At 38.8% G+C, this 21,097-nt stretch overlaps 1 protein-coding gene across 4 annotated transcripts in view; it reads right to left on the bottom strand.

The window, feature by feature from the left end:
- ephb2b (eph receptor B2b) overlaps positions 1–21,097 on the bottom strand; it is a 124,680-nt gene that overhangs the window by 25,488 nt on the left and 78,095 nt on the right. For all 4 annotated transcript variants that reach the window (XM_014009597.1, XM_014009599.1, XM_014009598.1 and 1 more), the window contains exons 4-5: positions 14,343–14,498; positions 11,648–11,983 (exon numbers count right to left, since the gene is read on the bottom strand). In XM_014009597.1, the coding sequence (XP_013865051.1) occupies positions 11,648–11,983; positions 14,343–14,498 (492 nt within the window). The remainder of the gene's footprint in view (positions 1–11,647; positions 11,984–14,342; positions 14,499–21,097) is intronic.

Here is a 21,097-nt window from a genome sequence, read left to right as displayed (position 1 = left end):
ACACACACACACACACACACACACACACACACACACACACACACACACACACACCACCCTCAGCCAGCAACACAGTGGCTCCCCTGAGTCCAAGCAATAAAGTCAGAAACCTCTCCCTCAGCACGCGTTCTCTGTTGAAAACCTATTGACTGGAAAACTACAACTACCACGCCCCCGTAATATAAGGTTATAAGGTTGTATGTGTGTGGTTTTTCAACATATGAATCTTTAGTATCTACAATCTTTATGAGAAACTGCCTTTATTAAAGCATCATGTGGACAATTTTCTCTACAACTGTAGTGCTGAGAAGAAAATACAGTCATATGTTACCCCAGGTGACATAGCCTGTTTTAGTAATGTTTCCCATAATAAGGAAAACCTTGCATGTCMAGAAAAAAGAGCYGTCTAACACAATAAATTATATCTCACATAAAAAGTGGATTGAAAGTGATTTCRTGTTGTTACATGCAGCTGCTGGAAGATAACAAATTGAAGTGTTAGGTACCATGTCAACAAAGCACTCTCACTATGATGGCCTGTATTCACTCTCATGCATCACATCGCTATCCTGGAGACAGGAGTACAATAATGTTTGCAGTWTTCAGTCAGGACACCAGCTTTAGGAATCTCCTCCATCTCAAAGTGCACTCCGGTTTGTTTGCCATCACAAGACGACAGCCTAATAAGGCAAACAGTTACTCCAATGGGAGCTCACGAGTATCCCGTTACGGATGCACATATATTCAAGACTGCCACATGGCCTTTTTCCTGCATAGCATTTCCATTAAACACACCGAGCAGCCATGCCTAGTAACCTGATACAGGACCAGAGAAACAAAGGCAGCTCATGTATTCCTGCACAGAGGATGGACACATGCCAACATAAAAACGCTGTTGGAGGAGAACACTGTGGTTTCCTTTTGTTAAAGGACAACTTCCAGGCAGCTAGAGTGGCAGTCGCCGCGTCTGCCTTCAAAAAAACAATAAGGGCTGACGCGATTGAAAACAAACTGAGATTAAATTAAATGAGGGCATGACTGTTTGAAGTAAATACTGCATTGATAAGCTTGATGTGTTGAAACATTAGGCTCGAAGTGAAAATATGAAGTTTGTAATACAAATCCAGCTGTGCTGTGTATTGCAAGTCAATACAGTATATGTGTTTCAAGCTAAGCTGACAATTGACTGTGGAATGCCAAGTCAACGTTTCGCCACAGCCAGGCCTACAGCACTGATCCACATATGAAAACCATTTTTGTCCGTCTAATTTATGTACTCCATTTCCACAAGTCTCCAGTGCACTTCCAATCTTCAAGTGTAACATTTTTTTCTTCTTCCACAACTTAATCTATAATTTCAAGGGTAAAGTAAATACTCGGTTTCCATTGTGTAAACACGAGTCATTGAATTATGCCACTAAAGACATGTTGCAGTCGTTTTGAACCATTTTCTGTGTTGATCCAATAATTATTTCCAAATCATGTGGGACGGCATGCCATTAAATGTAATTAGAAATTAAAAACAAGGGTTAGAAAAAAAAAATCTTGTTGTTTACACAAAGCCAGCCAAATCTACTGTATATCAAGTAAGATCACTTTCTTCAAAGTAGGAGATGCGCACTTTCGTTGCAGATTTTATTCATTGCTTTTCCCCTTGCATGCTCTTTTTTGTATTTAAAATTAATGAAACAGTTACAGTGACAAGGACAGAGTTTGTAAGTTTTTATAACTAAATTAGATGGATGACTAGGAAAGGAAAATACTGGGGCATTTTACGATTTCTCCATACACCGCRAAAAATGAGCGTGTGGACAGAGGAGTGCTAGTGTTAATCACAGCTCATATTTTACTCACAGGAATGTATCCTTTGTCCAAAACAAAGCTTGAAAACCATCAGTATGACGAACATTAACTTTGCCCGTGCGTGAGTACATTTTAGACCGTTTTAATTGTGAACAGATTGTGTTTATATTTTTTCAACTCTATTATACCAAAACTTCTAAAAAGCCCAGGAATAACAAGGGTAGCAATCAAATTAAATAATGAATTTAGATGGGCATGAGGACAGTATCGTGTTGCTTAATTGTGAGGGATAGGTGGTCCCAGCTGTTGTCAGAGAATTAGGTTTCAGACCCCACATTATTGCTCGGCCTTGGATCTGATAGGGAAAAAACAGTCTTTTAGAATTTATTCCAGAATGATGCTCTGGCCTTCCCCCCCAAAAATAAATAAATAAATAAATAAATAAATAAATAACACAAAGACTCTGTTTTGCTCAGCATCTCTAATAGATGTTTTACTCATATTTGAACACCTAGTCACTTCCCTAATCAATTAAATGTGGAGTTTATAGGGYTTTTTCTGCTCATTAAATCCAAGCCAATTTAATGGGACATGCCTCTACTACCTCACGTTTCATCCATCCAATTAATGTATGCCTATAATCTTATTATATTACACTCTTTTAGTGGGCTTTTCCACGTTCTCTTTGAAGATCTCCTTGACTTCTAYAGTTTGGCCTCTTTTAATAAGCACTGCTATGAACATGATGGGCATCTTCATTAAGCAAACTAAAGAAGAGACCATTGTGGCTGGCTGGCAGAAGARCAGGCTCYGTCAAAAGCTTTAAAGTATAAAAAGAAAAAAATCTCGAGACAGGCTTTCGGAGATAAAGAGGTTTAAGGCACTCCACCGTCTGTGATGTATATAGTTGTTAGATGAAGGGTTGGAAAGAAATCACAGTATCTCAAATAATTAATTTAAGCTCACGATCAACACAATCCAGTGTACTGATACTTTACAAACAAGACRCCACAGAAGAAAGGTGGAAAAGCTCCAACACGGACTCACACATGGATCATATGCTTCAGAGCAAGAATGCTTCAAAGCCTTTTATCTGCATCTTTCTTAGCCGACTATGTCTCCAACCATGTGGCTCTGATTTGATTAGGCGTTCTGGTACAGGCAGCAAGGACTTGAGGAAGATGGGGGAGGTTGCAAGAACAGGTCAGGACTTGTAAATCCCTTTCCTTTTCATTGTAAAAAATCAGTTTTCCCGCAGAGCAATCTCTCCCAGAGGACCTGAACCAGCTGGCCCTGTACCAGGCAGTCTCCCAAACTAGCTGCCGCTGTTCCACTCTGTCCCACTGATGTCCATTTATGAGCTGCAGATCGAGACGTCTTAAAGGGAGAGGCCCACATTTGCATGTACTTTTAGCATGCTGGAAAACTGCCCTGTTTCTCCAGCTGCAAAGGATTGTGGGTTTTACGTCTATAAAGACTTTTTCCAGTGCTGTAAAGCTAGAAAAGTGAGATTTCAGTTGATCAAGTTTTAAAACAGCTGCAYTGGAAAAGACTGGGGGCTTTAATACACTCATACTCAGATCATTATCTAATTCAAAAATCATTTCTTTATAGGTTTAAAAAGAGTTTTCAAATGCTTAAAGATGATACAATTTAAATCCAGGCCAACCGGTCTGATCTTCGGATGAAGTAAATGCACCACAAAATAGTGTATGATGATACAAAACTGAGAAGAAAATTAGAGTCATTTATACAGTTAAAATAAATTTGGTTTTGGTGATTTTTCTTGATGCTCTAAAAAGAAAATCCATGATAATGGTGACACTATAAGAAAAAAAGCCAAAAACGATCACAAATGACAGTAAAAGTGGTTAACTGATTTTACCATTTTACCCTTTTTCCTGACGATGCTGCGTTTTATAAGTGTGGAGTAAAACAGTAAAAATGTTTCAAAACATATGGTTTCTAATAAAACTAAATTTGTACATTCTCAAAATGACGATTCAATATAAAAAAGTAACCTGGTAAAGCCATAATGTGATTTTGAATGATTTAAAACAACTTCTTAAACTTTAATGTCCCAAATCAGAATCCACAGATTTACTGTGGTCCGTCAGTTTCTCTGCGATGACTGAACACAAGTTTTGAGCTGGCTCCTGCAGCGATGTGAAACGAAGACTTTGATTCACACAGCTTTGGTTGAATCTGTTGTTTAATCAGCAGGCAGCATATCTTCTTTTAAACAACGGGCAAGAGGAAAAACTCCACAAACCACAGAATACATTTCGATGTTTTTTTTACTGTTGGTAACACCAGTGGAAAGGCAGCATTTCTTTGTCTCTGGACTGTCAGTAGAAGCTTCAAAACACATCTAAAGTATTTTATTAAATAAAAAATAATAAATTGTAGTTTTCATATCAAATTATCCAAAGTCATTTAGAAGTGGTAATATGAGATGAGATAAAACAGACCAAACTGTGGAAAAAGATCTTGAACTTGTCAGTATTAGCAACATAAATACCAAGAACAAAATTCTACAAAAACATCAACTGGAACACAAGACACACATTCATAACTTGCACACATTCACATTAGAAACTTGTGATCAGTTATCAAGAACAATGTTAAGAACAAAAAACAGGCAGCCAAGTGTTGTTTTTGAGGCTGTACTGGACAGAAGGTTGGTGTTTAAGACATTTCTCTCTGGCCTGAAGACAAATGTTTATTTTTAGAATAAAGCACAATAATTGGATCTGAGATGAATTACTCTTTAAAGCCAAATTATGTGTGGTTTGTTGAAAAAAAACAAACAATAATAGCTAGAAGCACTCGGAGAGAGCAAACCTCCGCCAAGCCAAGGCCGTATGTTTGTGTGTGAGTGTGTGTGTTTGTTTTGTATGTGATTTATTACATTTTTAATCATGTAAAGTCACGTGCTTTACTACGACGGAGTATTAGGGCCACACAACGAGATATTTTTTAATTTTTTTTTAAATTACGAGAATAAAGTCATAATATTACAACATTAAAGTAATATAAAAATGAAGTCATAATGAGAATAAAGTCGTAATATTACGAGATTAAATTTGTAATATTACGAGTTTAAAGTCATAATATTACGAGTTTAAAGTTGTAATATTACGAGTTTAAAGTCATAATATTATGAGTTTATAGTCATAATATTACGAGAAAAAAGTCATAATGTTGTAGCCTTTACACGAAAAAGCATGCAGTTATCACTGCATTAAAATGAGGATTGTTGAGGAACTTGTCAAGTTGTTCTTTAGTATTGCTATAAATAAATAGTTAATCTTTTAGCACATTAGGATGAAATTATCAGTAGCAGGATAGAAGGTGTGAGGAAAATAAGGAGTAAATGAAGAACGGGAAATAGATACGTGATGATTATGACTTTTCCCTCGTAACATGACAACTTCAATCTCGTAAAATTATTACTTTAATCTCATAATATTATGACTTTATTCTCATAAAATTACAACTTTAATCTCGTAATAATAATGTAAAAAATCTTCTCGTGTGGCCCTAATGCTCCGTCGTACTTTACAATGACTAAACACGTAATAAATTACATGCAACAGAAGGAGTGGAACAGCATCAGGAAAAAGAAAACATTTATGTATAAAAAACAGAATAAATATAATTGTTTAAGAAAACCTTAGTGTTATCTATTGGATAAAAGACCTGAACGGGGCGTGGTGTGTAAGCTAGCTTACCTTTCCGATACAGGTGGGGGGAAAAAAATTCCAAAAACGTAAACACAAAATACAAAAATGTTAGGATGCGCAGGCCGATGTATTATGAAAATGATCTGTTGTTACATTAAAGTAACTACAAACAGTAAGTTTTTCGATGTAAAAACAATTCTTTGTAAAGTTTTATTTCCGTGTGCCTTCGTGTGATTGGTCTTCTGCACCGCTTCAGGCAATCCCATTGGATGTCGGGGGGTTGACCCGTCTACGAATGATCCGATGTGATTGTAAGTCGACGGTCAGCTTCCTTGAAGCTGATTGGCTGTTCCTGGGTCCGGATCATGATCCGGATCATCACCAAAATTTAATGGTGTGTTCCTTTGGCCAATACCCACTTGTGGTGAAAATTTCATGAAAATCCGTCCATAGGTTTTTGAGTAATTTTGTCCACAGACAGAACGACAGACAGACAGACATACGCGACCGAAAACATTACCTCCTCCCYTTGGTGGAGGTAATAATTGTAAATTGATAAATTTCTATGCTGTATAGATACAAAACCATTGAAGAGTGTTTACTTCAGCACAAAAAAGGACCAGCAGCTGCACCTCCTGGCTAACAACAAAGGTTCTCAGCCTTCWACGGATGTTCAATATAATAATAATATACACAGCACTTTTATATCTCATACATGAATAAGCATGTTGGTAACATTAAGGGTGTACAGTGCGTTGCTCAAGGACACTTCTGAAACTGCTGGGACTTGTATCCCTGACCCTCCAATTGGAGGACAACCTCCCCACTGGGACAAAGACACCACACAAAATGGGTGGTATCAGTGATKTATGAGAAGGAGAAGGGGGAAGTAGCTTGTTGTGTTTAAACCAAAAACTCTAGACGCTGGTGAGACAGTAGCTCAGACAATGACAACTCTGTTTTTCAGCTGCCTTCAAAAGAATATTTAATGCATCTGTCAACAGAAATCTGAGCGTGTTTGGCAAGCAGGAAGAGGCTACAAAGACAAGTAGCTGATTGAGACGAGGAGGGAGCGTGCCACTGTGTTTATCACCAATTCATTTGCTTAATTGATGAGGTTGATTTAGTAAAGTTTATAGAAAAATTAATAAATTTAAAAAGCAGTGCTGCTTAGGCTGCTCTTGGATGTAAAGAGTAAATAAACGACTACATTAAAACAGAGTCAATCTTTTACGGATTTCAGTATACTGCTAATGCACTTAGCAATAATTAATTGGGCTTTGTCATTTGCTCCCTTTTACAGAACACTAAGTGTAAGCCAAAAATATTGTGGCCTTTTAACCCAAATTAATCAACAGAAAAAAATACATCTATCTTTTCTCTCTCTCTTGAACAAGTGAAGCCAGCAGATTTTCATGTGCTGTACCAGGGACAAATGATTCACCTGGGTACTAAATGATTTAARAGTAAGAACAATTAGTTAATTTTGACAGTCTAAGTTCTAATTCTCTTCAGGGAAGTCATAATTAAATGTACTCTCAATGTACAGGTTATTTAAAGTCATCTGATGAACCCCTATGCCGACCCTGCAGATTGCTCGACATACACTCAGTTTCTTTCAAAAACTGTTTTCGTTGTAATCATATTGCTCAGTTTCAACAGTACCATGGTGGATGTGAGGCTGGCTGATTACCAGTGCAGCCTTCTCTAAAGGCTCTGTCAGTGTTGAGCTCCAGGTGCCTGCTGAGGCCTCCTGTCTGTCTGCCTGGCTGACCTACACTGGCACTCACCATATGTGCCTATCTCATCACCTTCTGTCTCTGTCACACTGCACAAAGTATGCCAGAATCCCTGTCTGAATCTGGATCACCCTCCTTATTTTTCAGAATCCATCCTTGTCATTCAAAAACAGCGCTTGACATTTTTAATTATTGTCTGTCATTATCAAACAATAAACCCAGCATATGTGTGCCACATTAGTGTCTGATTAAAAAAGTCCAACTCATTGTACCACCGCAAAACCAGAACAAATCCAACTTTCAGCATCGGTGCCACTGTTGGCTTGCTGATGGACATTCCGGTAGCCTGTCCTGGCTCGACACCAGTGCTTTCCACATTTTGCTCCAACCAAGCAGCAAAGCCCCCAGTAGCCTGGTTACAGCAAACCTGAGCAATTTGGATAATAATTAAGTCATAAATCTTGCCTCGACCATATGAAAAGGCTGCACCTGATTACACTCATCCCCACTCATCCCCCCACCCCGGTCCTCTGCATAATGYGTTTCACATCCATAATCAACCCGCTCAGTTGATAAGAAACCAATTCAGGGTGTCTGCTTCTCGATACCATTAGCTGCAGCTCACCTTGAGCGAATTAAACGTCTAAACAAATATGTCCTCTGAAATCTAATATAGAAAACCACTATAGAAGGTGAGACTGCATTCACTCAGATCAGATTTATCTGGTGTGCAAGGCTGAATTCCCCCCAGAGTATATTATATAAATATATAAATATATATATATAGTATTGAGATAAGAGTTGTTCTCTGTTGTAGGTGCTGAATTTGGTGATAAACCATTTCTACATTGAGCTAGAAACTAACTTTTGGTCTTGCCATTAAGGTGTGTGAATTTATTTTAAAATTTATTTACAGTTCTGTACATTAATAAGACCATCTAAAACATYGCACATGGCAGTGACAGCCTTCGTTTGCCCACAGAGTGCTTAAACAGAGCTTTGCGGTTTGAATATTACTGACAGCACGAGCATGCTTTGATATTCTGACCTAGAATGGAACAATTGCTTCCACAGGTACAAATACCCAGATTTATTCATATATGCACAGCGCACTCTTGATTGCTTTTCCAACTTGTCTAGCCACGGAGCTTAGGCTGCGAGCAGACAAGAAATGGCAGATTAGGGTTGTGAAATGTCCTGCAACAAATTTGCTTAGCTGTCACATACTGTATGTTTGACTAAACTTCACAATGGCTAAATAGTTTCGAACGTAACCAAAGGTGAGGGAGAACATGGAAATGCAGAAAAGAGAAAGACAAATACTACCMGTAAATCTGTGCGAGAGGCTGGCCTTTTAAAACCACACTCAGCTGTCGGGTACTTTTAAAGTCTGTGTAATACCATGGAGGACAGGCATCTTCAGGTTTTCAGGATATCATCATGCCTTAAGCTAGTTTAACATGTTCCAACAGTAGCTAAATATGGCAGCGTCACTGTGGATGGCTTAAATATGATTCATACTTAAAAATGGCAAGAGACATATTTCAAGGGTTCTGTCTAGTCTACCATGTCTCATCTGAGTTCTGGAGAATTAGTCACGCACAAATAAAATGAGATCAAACACCTTTCGGCCCAGTATTTTCTTCAGTGCGACATTACAGTGTGAAATCAAGCGCTACATTTCCAAGGCAATCACGTCCTTTATCACAGAGGAACTGTCACCCACCACCTACAGAGAGGGTGGTTAAGCCTGTGGGTAATACTGTGTGTTGGGTGCCTGACTGGGTATAAAGAGTGAGAATTTTTGCTCGCCCCCCACCACCACCTTCACACCAACAAGTCATAGCTGAGGAGGCTGCAATTCAAACAAGAAATGGGACATGCTTTCACACGACTTGGCTCAAACAAACAGATTAATTTGTTGCTTTTAGACAATGGCTTGAGTTTGCAGCCAAAAGCAAGGTTACTCTGTGCAGATGCATAGAACTTTTTATACATTCTGATTTCTTTGTTTTTCTATTTGTCATGCTCTCATTCGCACTGAAAGAGGGAAGCACAAAACTGCCGGAGATCATTAAGGATGACATGATGTTTATATAACCTCCAAGCTTCCCAAACCAGATRCAATTATTAACCCCTGGTTCCTATGACCCTAGCCCTGTCGTGTTTGGACTCGCAAAACTCCAGTCCCATTTCCCAAAAGTTAGCAGCGTACAGGGCCATGGGGGAAGGTGGGAAATATAGAGTGGGACCGAGCAAGAGTTGAGTTCTTTTCACAGCTCGTTCTGACGGGAGCTATTGCTGCCTAATCCAAAGTGACGGGCACTTCAGTGGAGAGGGCGCAGAGCCCCCCAATTTCCGCCAGGACCCCTCAGCAGGAGCAGCAGAGAAGCCAAGGGTTGGGGTGGCAGACTTATTGTGGCCCGGTGAGTGTGAGTGGGGCAGGGGCCTCATTACAACGCTTAACTGCACTCACAGGCCCTCATTAACCCGCCACACCAGTGACTCAAATCAAAACAGACAATAAAAGGAGGTCAGTGAAAGAATAAAAGGTCCCATTTTAGCCTCAGCATTGTCACTGAGTACTTTGGGACATTTCTTTAAACAAACACATCTCAGTAAACTTTGATATTCAGAACAATAAATTTAAGTAAGGAAATTTTCTTTTACGGTTGTATTTGAGAAGACAGCAGCACGGATGTTCTCACTTTATCACTGCTTCATGAAACAGTAGATCTTGCATGCCCTTACATGAAAAACGTCACCAAGGTTAACTCAAATGAACCAAAAACAAAGGTGGTTAAGCACAGACAAGACTCTAACTGATTAGCATACCCTGACATGGAAAGCACGTAGCCAGCCTCGGGTAGCAGCCATGTAAAAGTGGTCTGAGGGATGAGTAATAATAAACACTTTAGTACTGTATTTTGCCATCGGGATGCAAAAAGAAAAGCCCAGCCTGTAATAATTTTTGCATGAATGGTTGCGGAAGCAAAACTTGGCACATTAAATGATGCATTTCACAGAGACAATTAAGGAGTGAATCAACACTTCTGCCTCAGTGAATAMATTTGAAATGTGAGAGGCACAAAGTGGAAATGAAAAATCTCAAAGTTTTAGAAGAAAGGCTAAAAATATTTAAGATAAGTCTATGTAACTTAAATTCAGGGAAAAAAAAACAATTACAATCCGTTTGCATCTTACGGAGCCGGCGAGGGGACATGGGGGAATTTTTTTCTTTTGCATTCCCACGCAATACCTTTGCATTCCCTCACAATACTTTTGCGTTACCTCGCAATACTTTTGTGTTACCTCGCAATATTGTTTTGCGTTCCCACGCAAAAGTTTGATTTGTATATGAACTGAATTAAATCAGACTTTTATTTTGAAATATCCGGTTACCAAAACAGGATGTGTCGCCACAAGTTCGTGAATTTGACATTGATGTTACGTGGCTGCACTGTGTTAAAATTTTTATTTACTTATTTATTTATTTTTTATTTACCGTTATTTTACCAGGCAAGTCCCGTTGAGATCGCAGATCTCTTTTTCAAGAGAGGCCTGGGCCTGAAAGAAACCTATTGTACATGTTTTTGTTGGGTGGGGGAAACCAGAGTACCTGGAGAAAACCCACGCAAGCACGAGGAGAACATGCAAACTCCACACAGAAAGACCCCAGGTCCGAACCGGGGATCGAACCCAGGACCTTCTTGCTGTGGGGCGTCAGTGCTAACCACTGAGCCGTCGTGCTGCCAAAAATATCGTCATATGACATACTTCCATGCGTGGTTGTGTGATATATTCATTCTGAAGCTGAATTAAAGCAGTAGGCTACTGTAACTCGCTAATGGTAAACATGTGAGTTTGTTAATAAACCGGCAGGCACAACAGTGTTTAACGACTTTTGCAAGGGAACGCAAAAGGTATTGCGAGGTAACGCAATATTTTTGCGTGGGACCGCAAAAGAAAAAAAATCCCCCGTCCCCTCRTGGGCTCAGTAGCATCTTTCCAGAATACCTTTTTTATATATAAATCCTGAGCAAAATGAGTACTACTTAAAAAAATGAAATGTGTTTCTGAAACCAAGTGGTTGGATTGTTTGAAGCTGTAATCAGTGAACGATATGAAGAGGGTAGGTGGCAGCTCCCAAGTCTGAAATACATGATGATGAGGTCACAACATAAAGACCAACAGGCCATCACATTCTGCCTGTCACATCATCAGCAGTGCTCTGCTTCCCATTTTTACAGCCCGTAATCTGCATACATCACCATACAGGAGAGGAGAGAAACAGACTTCGTGAAGTCCTGTGCACTCTGCATTATGTGCATATGGAGGAATGAAACAGTACAGGAAAAGGGAAGAGAAAAACCACACGGGGAATACAAAGTGCTGAAAAAGACAGATGGGCCCACTTACCAGCTTGGTTAGTGGTAATGTTGACTGAGGAGTACTGAGGAGAGTAGGGGCTCTGATCTGACACCCCGTTGACAGCCTGCACCTCAAACGTGTACTGCGTGTGGGCCAACAGGTCACTAATGTACACCCGGGTTTCTGTCAGGCCGAGCTGACGGGGTAAAAACTGAACGTTGTCGCCGCAGCGGGTGCACCCTCCTCGACCTCCGCCACAGCTCTTGCAGATGATGTTGTAGACTACGTCCTCGCGGCCCCCCGAATCTCGAGGAGGCATCCACTCCAGCATCACAGACGTTTCATTCACGCTGGAGATCACAGCCTGCGGAGCCGATGGGACCGCTAGAAGAAATGACAACATTTGATTACAAATACAGACAAATAATTCCGGAGGAAAGCGCTCTGGTCAAAATGTTAGGCAAACATTTCAGCATTTATTATTGCAACCATGAGGATGAAGGCCCCCCTTCTCACCTCAACTTGAAACACTTTCTCAAACCCTAACTTGCAAGTCTATTAAGATAAGATAAGATAAGATAAGATAAGATAAGATAAGATAAGATAAGATAAGATAAGATAAGATAAGATAAGATAAGATAAGATAAGATAAGATAAGATAAGATAAGATAAGATAAGATAAGATAAAACKTTATTGATCCCACAGTGGGGAAATTTGCACATTACAGCAGCTCAAAACAGGACAGGGTGAGACAGAATAAAGAAAGATAAGTAAAAGAAAAACAACAAAAACACTATACTCATGATATATAACAATGTACATATACCTAGTACAGTGCATAAATGAATATATATGAAGGTGCATATTAGTGATGGCAGTGTAGGTGAATTATTATAATATAGGTGAAATATTATAATATAACAAATGATTTTGTCCTTTAAGGTTGCTGCATAGATAAATCCTTGTATTTTGGAATTTCACTCTTCAACTAAAACACAGAAAAAAATAAATAATGATGTCCAAAATCAATAACTGCTGAGGGCCAAACACAAGTAAACTTGAGGTTTAGCAACCAGTCAGTGCATTTGACAGAATAAACATTCATAACTGACTTGTACAATTTGAGTTAGTTTTGGCAAGCATGTCGACATCCAAGTGATAAAATGCGGTTAACACTCACAGAAGTCCACATTTGAAGGACAGCACGAGTGTAACTTAATGATGGAAGTGCTGCTGCGCCCTTGATGGTGTGAAGGGCATAATTACTATCTTTGCTTACACAACCCTTTTTACAGGAGGGGAGACATTCCACAACCTTGCAAAGACACTACAGGCTCTTTGAGTTGACTGCATTCCAAGCTTGTAGTGCCTTTTCCCCCGGGATGCTCATTTGCACTCTCATTTTCAATGTAGGTGTCCACTTAGTCGAGTGTTTTCTTAACATCTATTCTTGACATTTTACTTATGGGCGGGATGCATAGGGTTACTGCAGCTGAGAGAAACCTACTGTTTTCCTTTCAAGCCATACTTAGCAGATAGAAATTACAGAATGGAAACTTTCCACATGCTGCTACGCGTTGACTGACAGGCCAAACAAACAAACAGTGAAAACTGTTTATCTGTTACCGACATGTGCGTCTAATTATGGTCGACATATCCTCGAGGACTAAGGAGATCAACAATTCCACTCCGCCCACAACACCCTTAATCTGAATCGATCACTTCTTATTTAACCTCCTTTTAATTGGCATCAATTAACAAATCTTCAGCTCTGGAAAAAAGCCCATTGGAGTGCCCTTCTTGGAATCTTCCTGAAGCATAACTCCTCTTTGGCATATCCTTATAAGGAGGAGGACTAATATCCATCCCATTAGCTGGCGGGCCTCTCTGATGGTTCTGTTGTCTTGCCTTAATCAAACCCGAGCCCCGCTGCGTTTAATGCGGGTGACGTGAGGCTGCTGCTCTCTCATTCACAACAGCTGCTCAACTCCCAGACCCAGGCTTATGCAAATCTTCTTTGTTGGAGACCATCAAATCTTTTCCCTCCTCTCGCCTTTCAACAGGCCTCAGGAGGAGAATACGGAAAAAAAAAAAAACTGAAACACTGAAAGGTGCTATTTTACGCACTCACACTCGTTTTGTTTTAGTTGGAGAACACTGTGTACATCAACAGATTTTAACATTTCTCACACAAACACCCTTGTTTCCATTCCATCGATTTCCATCTTTATTTCGCCGTATTTTCTTCAAACTTTACCCCGCTCTTGCTCACTTTGCTCTATCTATCCTCTGCCTTTCTCTCTCMCAACCTCTCAAATTCAAATTCTAATTYAAAYAGCTTCATTGGCATGACAAGAGAAAGCCTCGCCTCGGCTCTTTCTCTGAGACTGACCCTTCACAAAGCTGAGCGCCCTGGCCCACTAACCTCCAGTCTGGTTGGGAGTACGGACTGTGTGATGTAGAGGAAGGGCAGCCGAGCCTTGTCTGCCRGGTCAGATCTGTGAACAGACACGCTTTGAGCGTGTCAGCAATATATTTGTGTGAGAGACAGCTCTGACAGGGTTCCTCTGTTCAAAGCTGTACAGACTATGGTCCCCACTTTGATCTCGGGGTTCTTCTGCTTGTGGGTGCGAAATGTGTCAAACAGTTCATCTCTGAAACCAAAGAGTAACTACTCGTGTCTATATACTCTCTAAAAGTGGTTTGAGAGTTCACAAACAACATTTGAAATACTACACATACTTGTGCAAGGCATCTGGAGAGGATCAGAGTCGGTGCGATAGTATCCATTGCGGCAAATGCAGTTCATGGCACCCACACTCGTGGTCCGACTGTTGATGGGACACTGCATGCAGGGCTCGTCTCCTTGAGTTGATTTGAAAAATCCAGACGGACAGGCTAAAACAAGAGAATAAACAAAACAACAGATAAAGTTAAAGAAAAAAAACTGTGACGTTTAGTTATTAAGCAACAAGTCACTCAGGAAACTGAAATAATTCAATAAATATAATTTATTTAATGATTTATACTCGTTACTAAAATAATGTTGTAGTGAGCATAGGTGTAATTTGTGTGGGGGTTAGGGAGGTTATGACCCCCACAATAATTTGATCCAGTCAATATACCCCCCCCCCCAAAAAAAAAGACAATTTTCTCTAACATAATAAAAATTCACTGGATAAATACACAGCTGCAGCTCTCTTGTTGTCTTTATGTAACTTTGACTTGATTTCAAAATTGAACATGTCATATGTTTAGACATAATTGCGGAAAATGACAGGCAGGGTTTTAGTCTGCTCTTGTCAAAATACGGCTGTATTTGCATACATGTCAAGTTGTACAGATTATCCGCAATTTACAGGGACTTTCCCTCATTTTGCAGGCACACGGACGTATAGAGCAGTCTCACAGATTTTTCCATGTTTTTATGGATTTTTTTCAAAAACTGTTTCACAATTTTTTAACACGTCAGAGCCTGTAGGACGTTTAAAAAAATAAAAACAATACATAAGATCAACTAACCATCTTCCAACCACTGTGCTGCTAGAAATAACTTCTCCCCTTATTTYCTCCTGCTGAATAATACTTTTTTGTGAAAATGACAGATTTTTGATGCTCAACATACAGGTAAACATCCGAAGGACTTGACATGTATGTATTTGTTGAATCGTGTTGTAATTTTTYCTCACCAAATTGTTGTGCAACAGGTAAATGCATACTCATGGAAAATTTTGTAATTTACGTCGTATTTTAAAGAATAACAATATTTGTGACTGTTGTAAAAAAAATGTGAGTAAAAAGTAAGTCTTTTCTTAATTGTTGAACTGATTTGGAACAGAAAAGCTGCAGAGTAAAAACAAAGAAATCAGAAATGTTAAGTAAATCACATTTAAAGCACTACAATGTATTTTAACTCCAWAATATCCTGAATCATTTTACAGGCAGAGAGCATAACCCCCTCAAAGGCAGACCTAAAGTTACRCCCTTGGTAGTGAGCAACAGCTTGCTTTGCTATTTGCTTACACTGCACTACAGAAAAAGAAGCCATAATGTAAGGTGATTCAAAACAATCAAAACACCATGCAGGCTTTGAGTCCAACAAAAGCACAAAGTGTAATAAAAAAAAAAACACACCTGTGCATGTTTGCCTRGAAAAAATAATAATATTGCAACATATTGTAAGGCTGTTTTGGATTATTCACAGGGCTGTAGTTGCCTGATAAACGTTTGAAGTGCTCTGCTTCCCTGTTAAGAGCTCTTTCAAGGGTGCCTTTCTGGAAACTTGCATTCATCCCAAACACAGCGATCAACAGCGCATCAGCCATTAAATTGTTTTTGTGCATCTGCCCGTGTGCGGATGAATCACCTGCTGTACATGAAGTGAATTTGTTYGTGTCTTGCCGCAAGCGTCAATCAATTCTGTGATAAACAAAATAACCAAGTAAAATCCTCTTATCCTCCCCTCTGAAGTCACATTTTGCCTAAACCTTACACTGGTAAAAACGGAACAAAACAACAACAACAACAACAAAAAAAAAAAAGACGTTTTCCAGCATTTGCACCTGCACCATGTCATGAGCTTTTCTTATATCTTGAGCCAAGAAAAAAAGCTGTAGTTTAGCTTCAGGTAATCCAGCTAACACCTGCTCCACTGATAGAACAAAAAAAAAAATGTTGAGACAGAGGTGTTGCAAATACAGTAACCTAGAAAATCCACACATTGGACTTGTTGTTTATTTGAGGTAAAACCCTGCAGGTTTTTCAACATTCTTTTGTATTAAAACTAATATAGACAATTAGTCTAATAAAGGAAAATAAAAAAAATTCAAAACAATGCTTCTTTTTGCAAATTGTTCTAAACCCAGCATAACAAATCCTTAAAAATATATATATTTATTTTTATTTTTATCTTATCCTTGATCCATTTTTTCTTTTATATAAACATTATAAAACTCCTATTTTCAAAAATAAAAGTCTATACAAATTAACATCTATTTCTACTTTCCATACAGTAAAACAATAACATTTTCCTTTTTTTTCATCTGTAATTGCGATTACAACTCAGTTATAACATCTGGAATACAGAAACATGAGCATCTGTAACTCCCATTCAAAAGAGTTTAAATCACAAGGCAGAACTGATTTAAGGTTCATTTGCAATGTTCCCGTCAAAAAAGACAAATCACTAAACAGTGAGGTAGAACATACGTTTAAATTCCAACAAATATGACAGGACAAAACTCCTTATAAATCAAACTGTCAAAATAAAGCCACAAAAAAATCCCTATTCAGGTAATTTTGTGCTTCAAATTCATCTTCTATATTATAAAAGATGAAGGTGTGACAAACGCCATCTCTTAAAGTCAAATACCAAAAAAAGTCACCGGAAGAAAGTTGCTCTAAGGTAAAAATGAAATCATGCTAAAGATCTTCTCACGAAGTATTAACTTTGACATGTTTTTCTTTTTACATGATTGATGGGGGAAAAGGTTCTGGGCACAGAGCGAAACATGAGGCCTGGACATTCACACTGCCAGTCAACAGGGTCTCTTAATGAGGCCCAGGCAACAGCTATGTGGGGAATTGGGATCAGACCTCAGAGGCACAGTGAGATCTGTGAGAGGACGGGGCTGTGAGGAGCAACGCCATAGGAAACGGCAGAAAGAGGGAGTGGGGGGTGAGAGTGTAAAGATGAAAACAAAGAAAGAAGAGGGAAGAGGTGGGAAATGGCTTTGTTTGGGAAATTTTCACTGGAGGAATTTGGCAATCGGTGTGCCAACATTAAATGTACGGGATGTATGCCGACTATCCATAACACAAGAAATTACTTAAAAATCTGCAAAAAGTTTAAAAAACAAATAAACTTGAGCTATGAAGCTGATGCCAGGCTACCACAGTTGATGGATGACTCAGTTCAATAAATTAATAGTATTTCCCCACTGAGATACAAAACTAATAGACATAATATACTTGCTCACATTGCAGCCAACAGATTTAGTGTCAAAATCACACAAGAATATTATGATTAAAAACAATGAGACTATAAATAGATAATTTATCTTTKTATATTAATGTTTTATATAATAATWCAGAGTTGTATTCTTATTTATGTTTTATCTGCTGTGCTGTGCTAGTCATTTCTTTTTTTAGGGGTGAATGTTTTTTGAAAAGGAAGGCTGAACACTAATGTTTTTAGATACATACAAAATCTCTGTTGTATCYGTTTGATYATGATAGTGACGCTGCACAGCCAGGAATAACTAAAGTAGAGAGCCATGTCAGTGGTCTGGTCATTGTTTTACGGTATCAACAAATACACTTGTATTTGTGCGTATATCTATTAGGATTAGGCAATATTGGCAAAAAAATTAATCACGGTTAATTGTGGTATTTAGCCGATAACGATTAATTTGACGATTAATGCCCTGGAGTCCCTGGACACCCTTATGACATGACCAATTTAGTGGGAAAGATTTGCTCTTCTTAAAAATCTGTTCCAAATTGTGTCAAAATTACCAACTTCAGGCTGTACATCAATTTTTAAATTATGTTGATGGATAAATAAATTACAGAACTTTTTTAATGTTTGTCATATTTGAAGTGGAGAGGAGCATCGAGTGGACTGACTGGAGAAATCTCCCCTGGTGGCATTAATCGTATTAATCGTCAAGTGTCAAAAATTAATCGATTAATGTTCTTCTGACGATTAATTGCACACGATACAACTATGCCCAACCCTAATATCTATATAAATAATTTATGTGTTGGTGTAATATTGGTAAATATCAATTATTGGCCATAACGCTAATAATAATATCGGACATCGATATCAGCTTACATTTTCATACTAGTGCATCCTTCGTTAAACTGTAGTTTATTTTTACATAACTCAAACTTACAGAACTCACAAAAATGATTAAAAGAAGATAAAAAAATATTTGAAATTACTGATTGCAATCTCTTATTTATGTGCTAGAAAAAAGTAAACCTATTCAGGAAGTGTTTTTTTCCCCCCATAAAAACTCATCCCATCCAGTTCAGGAGAACACTGTATTATATGTCTTGGCATTCCTGTGTGCTTTGCTATGGCCATTATTTTCAGGAAAAAAAATTTGGGGAATTTCCACTTTATACTCAGATGACAGATTTAAAGAGATGCACAGTTGGCTGGTGTCAGATGCAGGGAAGCAAAGACAAGGAGAGTAGTGATTACAAATCAGATCAGGGCTTTAATTCTCCATCTCCTCACCAGCCCAGACTGCTGCTGCTGAGCTGTTTGATCATCCTGTTGGCACTGCAGCAAGACACAAGAGAACTAAAGGCTACTTTTTAAACACTTCCTTTTAACTTCAAATCTATTTCTGCCAAGCAGAGGTAATTATTGTAAGAATATTTATTGACAAAAGCACCACTGTTGTTCCTACTGATATAAATRGCATCAAAAGCAACGAGCAAACAGCTCACATTTTTCTATTTTCTCCACAGACTGGGAGTGGAAATGGGATCGACAATAAAACGTGCCAATAAGTCAAGAACAAAAGGCACATAGAAAAGCTTTAAGGAAATTTATAAACACTTCGGACTCAGTATAATGGTAGCTGCGTCAAAAAGTCTAAATCACAAGAAAGTGCTCTAAGGCACACAGAAGGCATTCTAATGCTAAAAAYGTAAACTTTTAAAACAATGAAATCACCTGTCACTGAAGTGAGAGAGTTTTATTTTTCGTGTCGTGTGATCATTTAAGATGCCAGGTGTTATACTACTTTAATCTAACACAACTTCTTAAAACACATCTCCTGAATCCCTCCCCCACACAAGCGTACCAAACCCCCAGCTGCTTGTGTCTGCCAGTGTTTATGAGTGCTAATAATATATAGTGGCATAAAAGCTTTAATTAGAGGTTTTTGCGAGACTCTCTGAATAAATATAGCACAGGAGACACTGTGAGGTGAGGTAAGTTATTCTGTTTGGGTTTAAGCCAGTTTTTATAGCAGGTGTTTTGCTGGCTGTTTCAAAGGTTTCCTGAATATTACAGTCAGAAAGATTTATAGTGAAGAACACTTGCAACAACAAAAAAATAAATAAAAAAGACAAGAAAGCTAAATGTTACAAAATATGTTGGTTTGTGTGAGTGTATTTATGTGATGTAGAACAGAAAGAGAGCCAATAATGTCACTATGAACAGCCGGTCAGGTTTCTGTTACATGTATTTATTTGACAGCGGTCAAATGGGAACAAAGACAAAGCAAACAAAACTGGAGATTTAACGTTCTCATTGTACCTGGTAGATTTTCAGCTGGTCAGTGAGGTTACTACCGAATAATCAGATGAGTGACACAAATGATTCAGTCCAAAACCACATTTATTGTGGGAAAAAGAAAGAAAGAAAAAAAACCCAGTCCCCTTAACGCTACAGAACTGACAGGGAAAGTCTTTGTCTCTCATTTTGAAGCATCGCAGCAGCTAGAGGACTTTCTCCTGGCCCCCGTTTCCCTAGTCCCCCCTGTTCCCTCTTTTCAGAACCTTCCCCAAAATGGCTTTATTTAATGAACACACTCTTGAAGAGACAAGGGAGACAAAGAAAGACAAGGACTTTGTGTGCCAGTGTGTATGTGTGTGTGTGTGTGTGTGGTGTTTAAGGTGTGAAAGACAAAAGGCTGCTGGAATAAAAAAAGAAAAAAGAAAGAAAGGGAAAAAGAAAAAAAGATGTGAGGTGCTAGGTTTTGTGAGCACAGCAGGAAAAGGTGCTGAAAGCAGTGGAAATGGCCAGCATCAGTGGGACCGAGCATGTGTGGATGCTGAATATTCCACCGTGACTAAAAAGGCCGTGAAAGAAAACTTACCTACTGCATATGTCTGTCTCTATTTATTTGTGTTGCTTAAAAAAAGAAGATAGAAATCATCGCAGTGACAGACTGTGGTCATCAACATGCACCGCTGTTTCTTTAAAAATTAAAACCTGTTAGCTTCTGCAACAGCGCTMCCATTACCTTTACAACCTCACTAGCGTGAAATTTACAGTAGACTATCAACCTTTTTAACGGCGCACATCTAAATATGGCGTGACCCTGTGAAATGAGAGTCTCAAATAAAGGAAGAGCAGCCACAAGCTGAATGTCTGTTCYGGTGAGTGAGAGCGAACCAGACCCTGCTAACCCCAACCCCTCCCCAGRCTCAGCGCTTCCACAGGGAACACAAGCTAGCACTGTTTGCAACACAGACTCTTGTGATTCAATTAGCAACATGGTCCTCATGGCCATCTAATTCAATCAGGCTTGTGTGAAAGCTATTAGACAACTGGTATTTGCTTCACCCCACACGTACACAAATGATATATTCATTTCTCCCCCAGGGCTTTCAAGTCTTGTGCAATCAACAGGTCTGTGGCTTTTTGTAGCTTCTCACACTGTAAACCAGTACAGAGCCAGTGTCTTATTACAGTTAATATAAAAGTTATTAATCATGATCAGTACTCAAAAAAATAAAAAATATAAAAT

Source organism: Austrofundulus limnaeus, unplaced genomic scaffold (genome assembly GCF_001266775.1).
Source record: "Austrofundulus limnaeus strain Quisiro unplaced genomic scaffold, Austrofundulus_limnaeus-1.0 Scaffold59, whole genome shotgun sequence".
NCBI lineage: Eukaryota > Metazoa > Chordata > Actinopteri > Cyprinodontiformes > Rivulidae > Austrofundulus > Austrofundulus limnaeus.
Note: the sequence above shows the minus strand (reverse complement) of the source record. Positions and strands in the feature narration are given on the sequence as shown.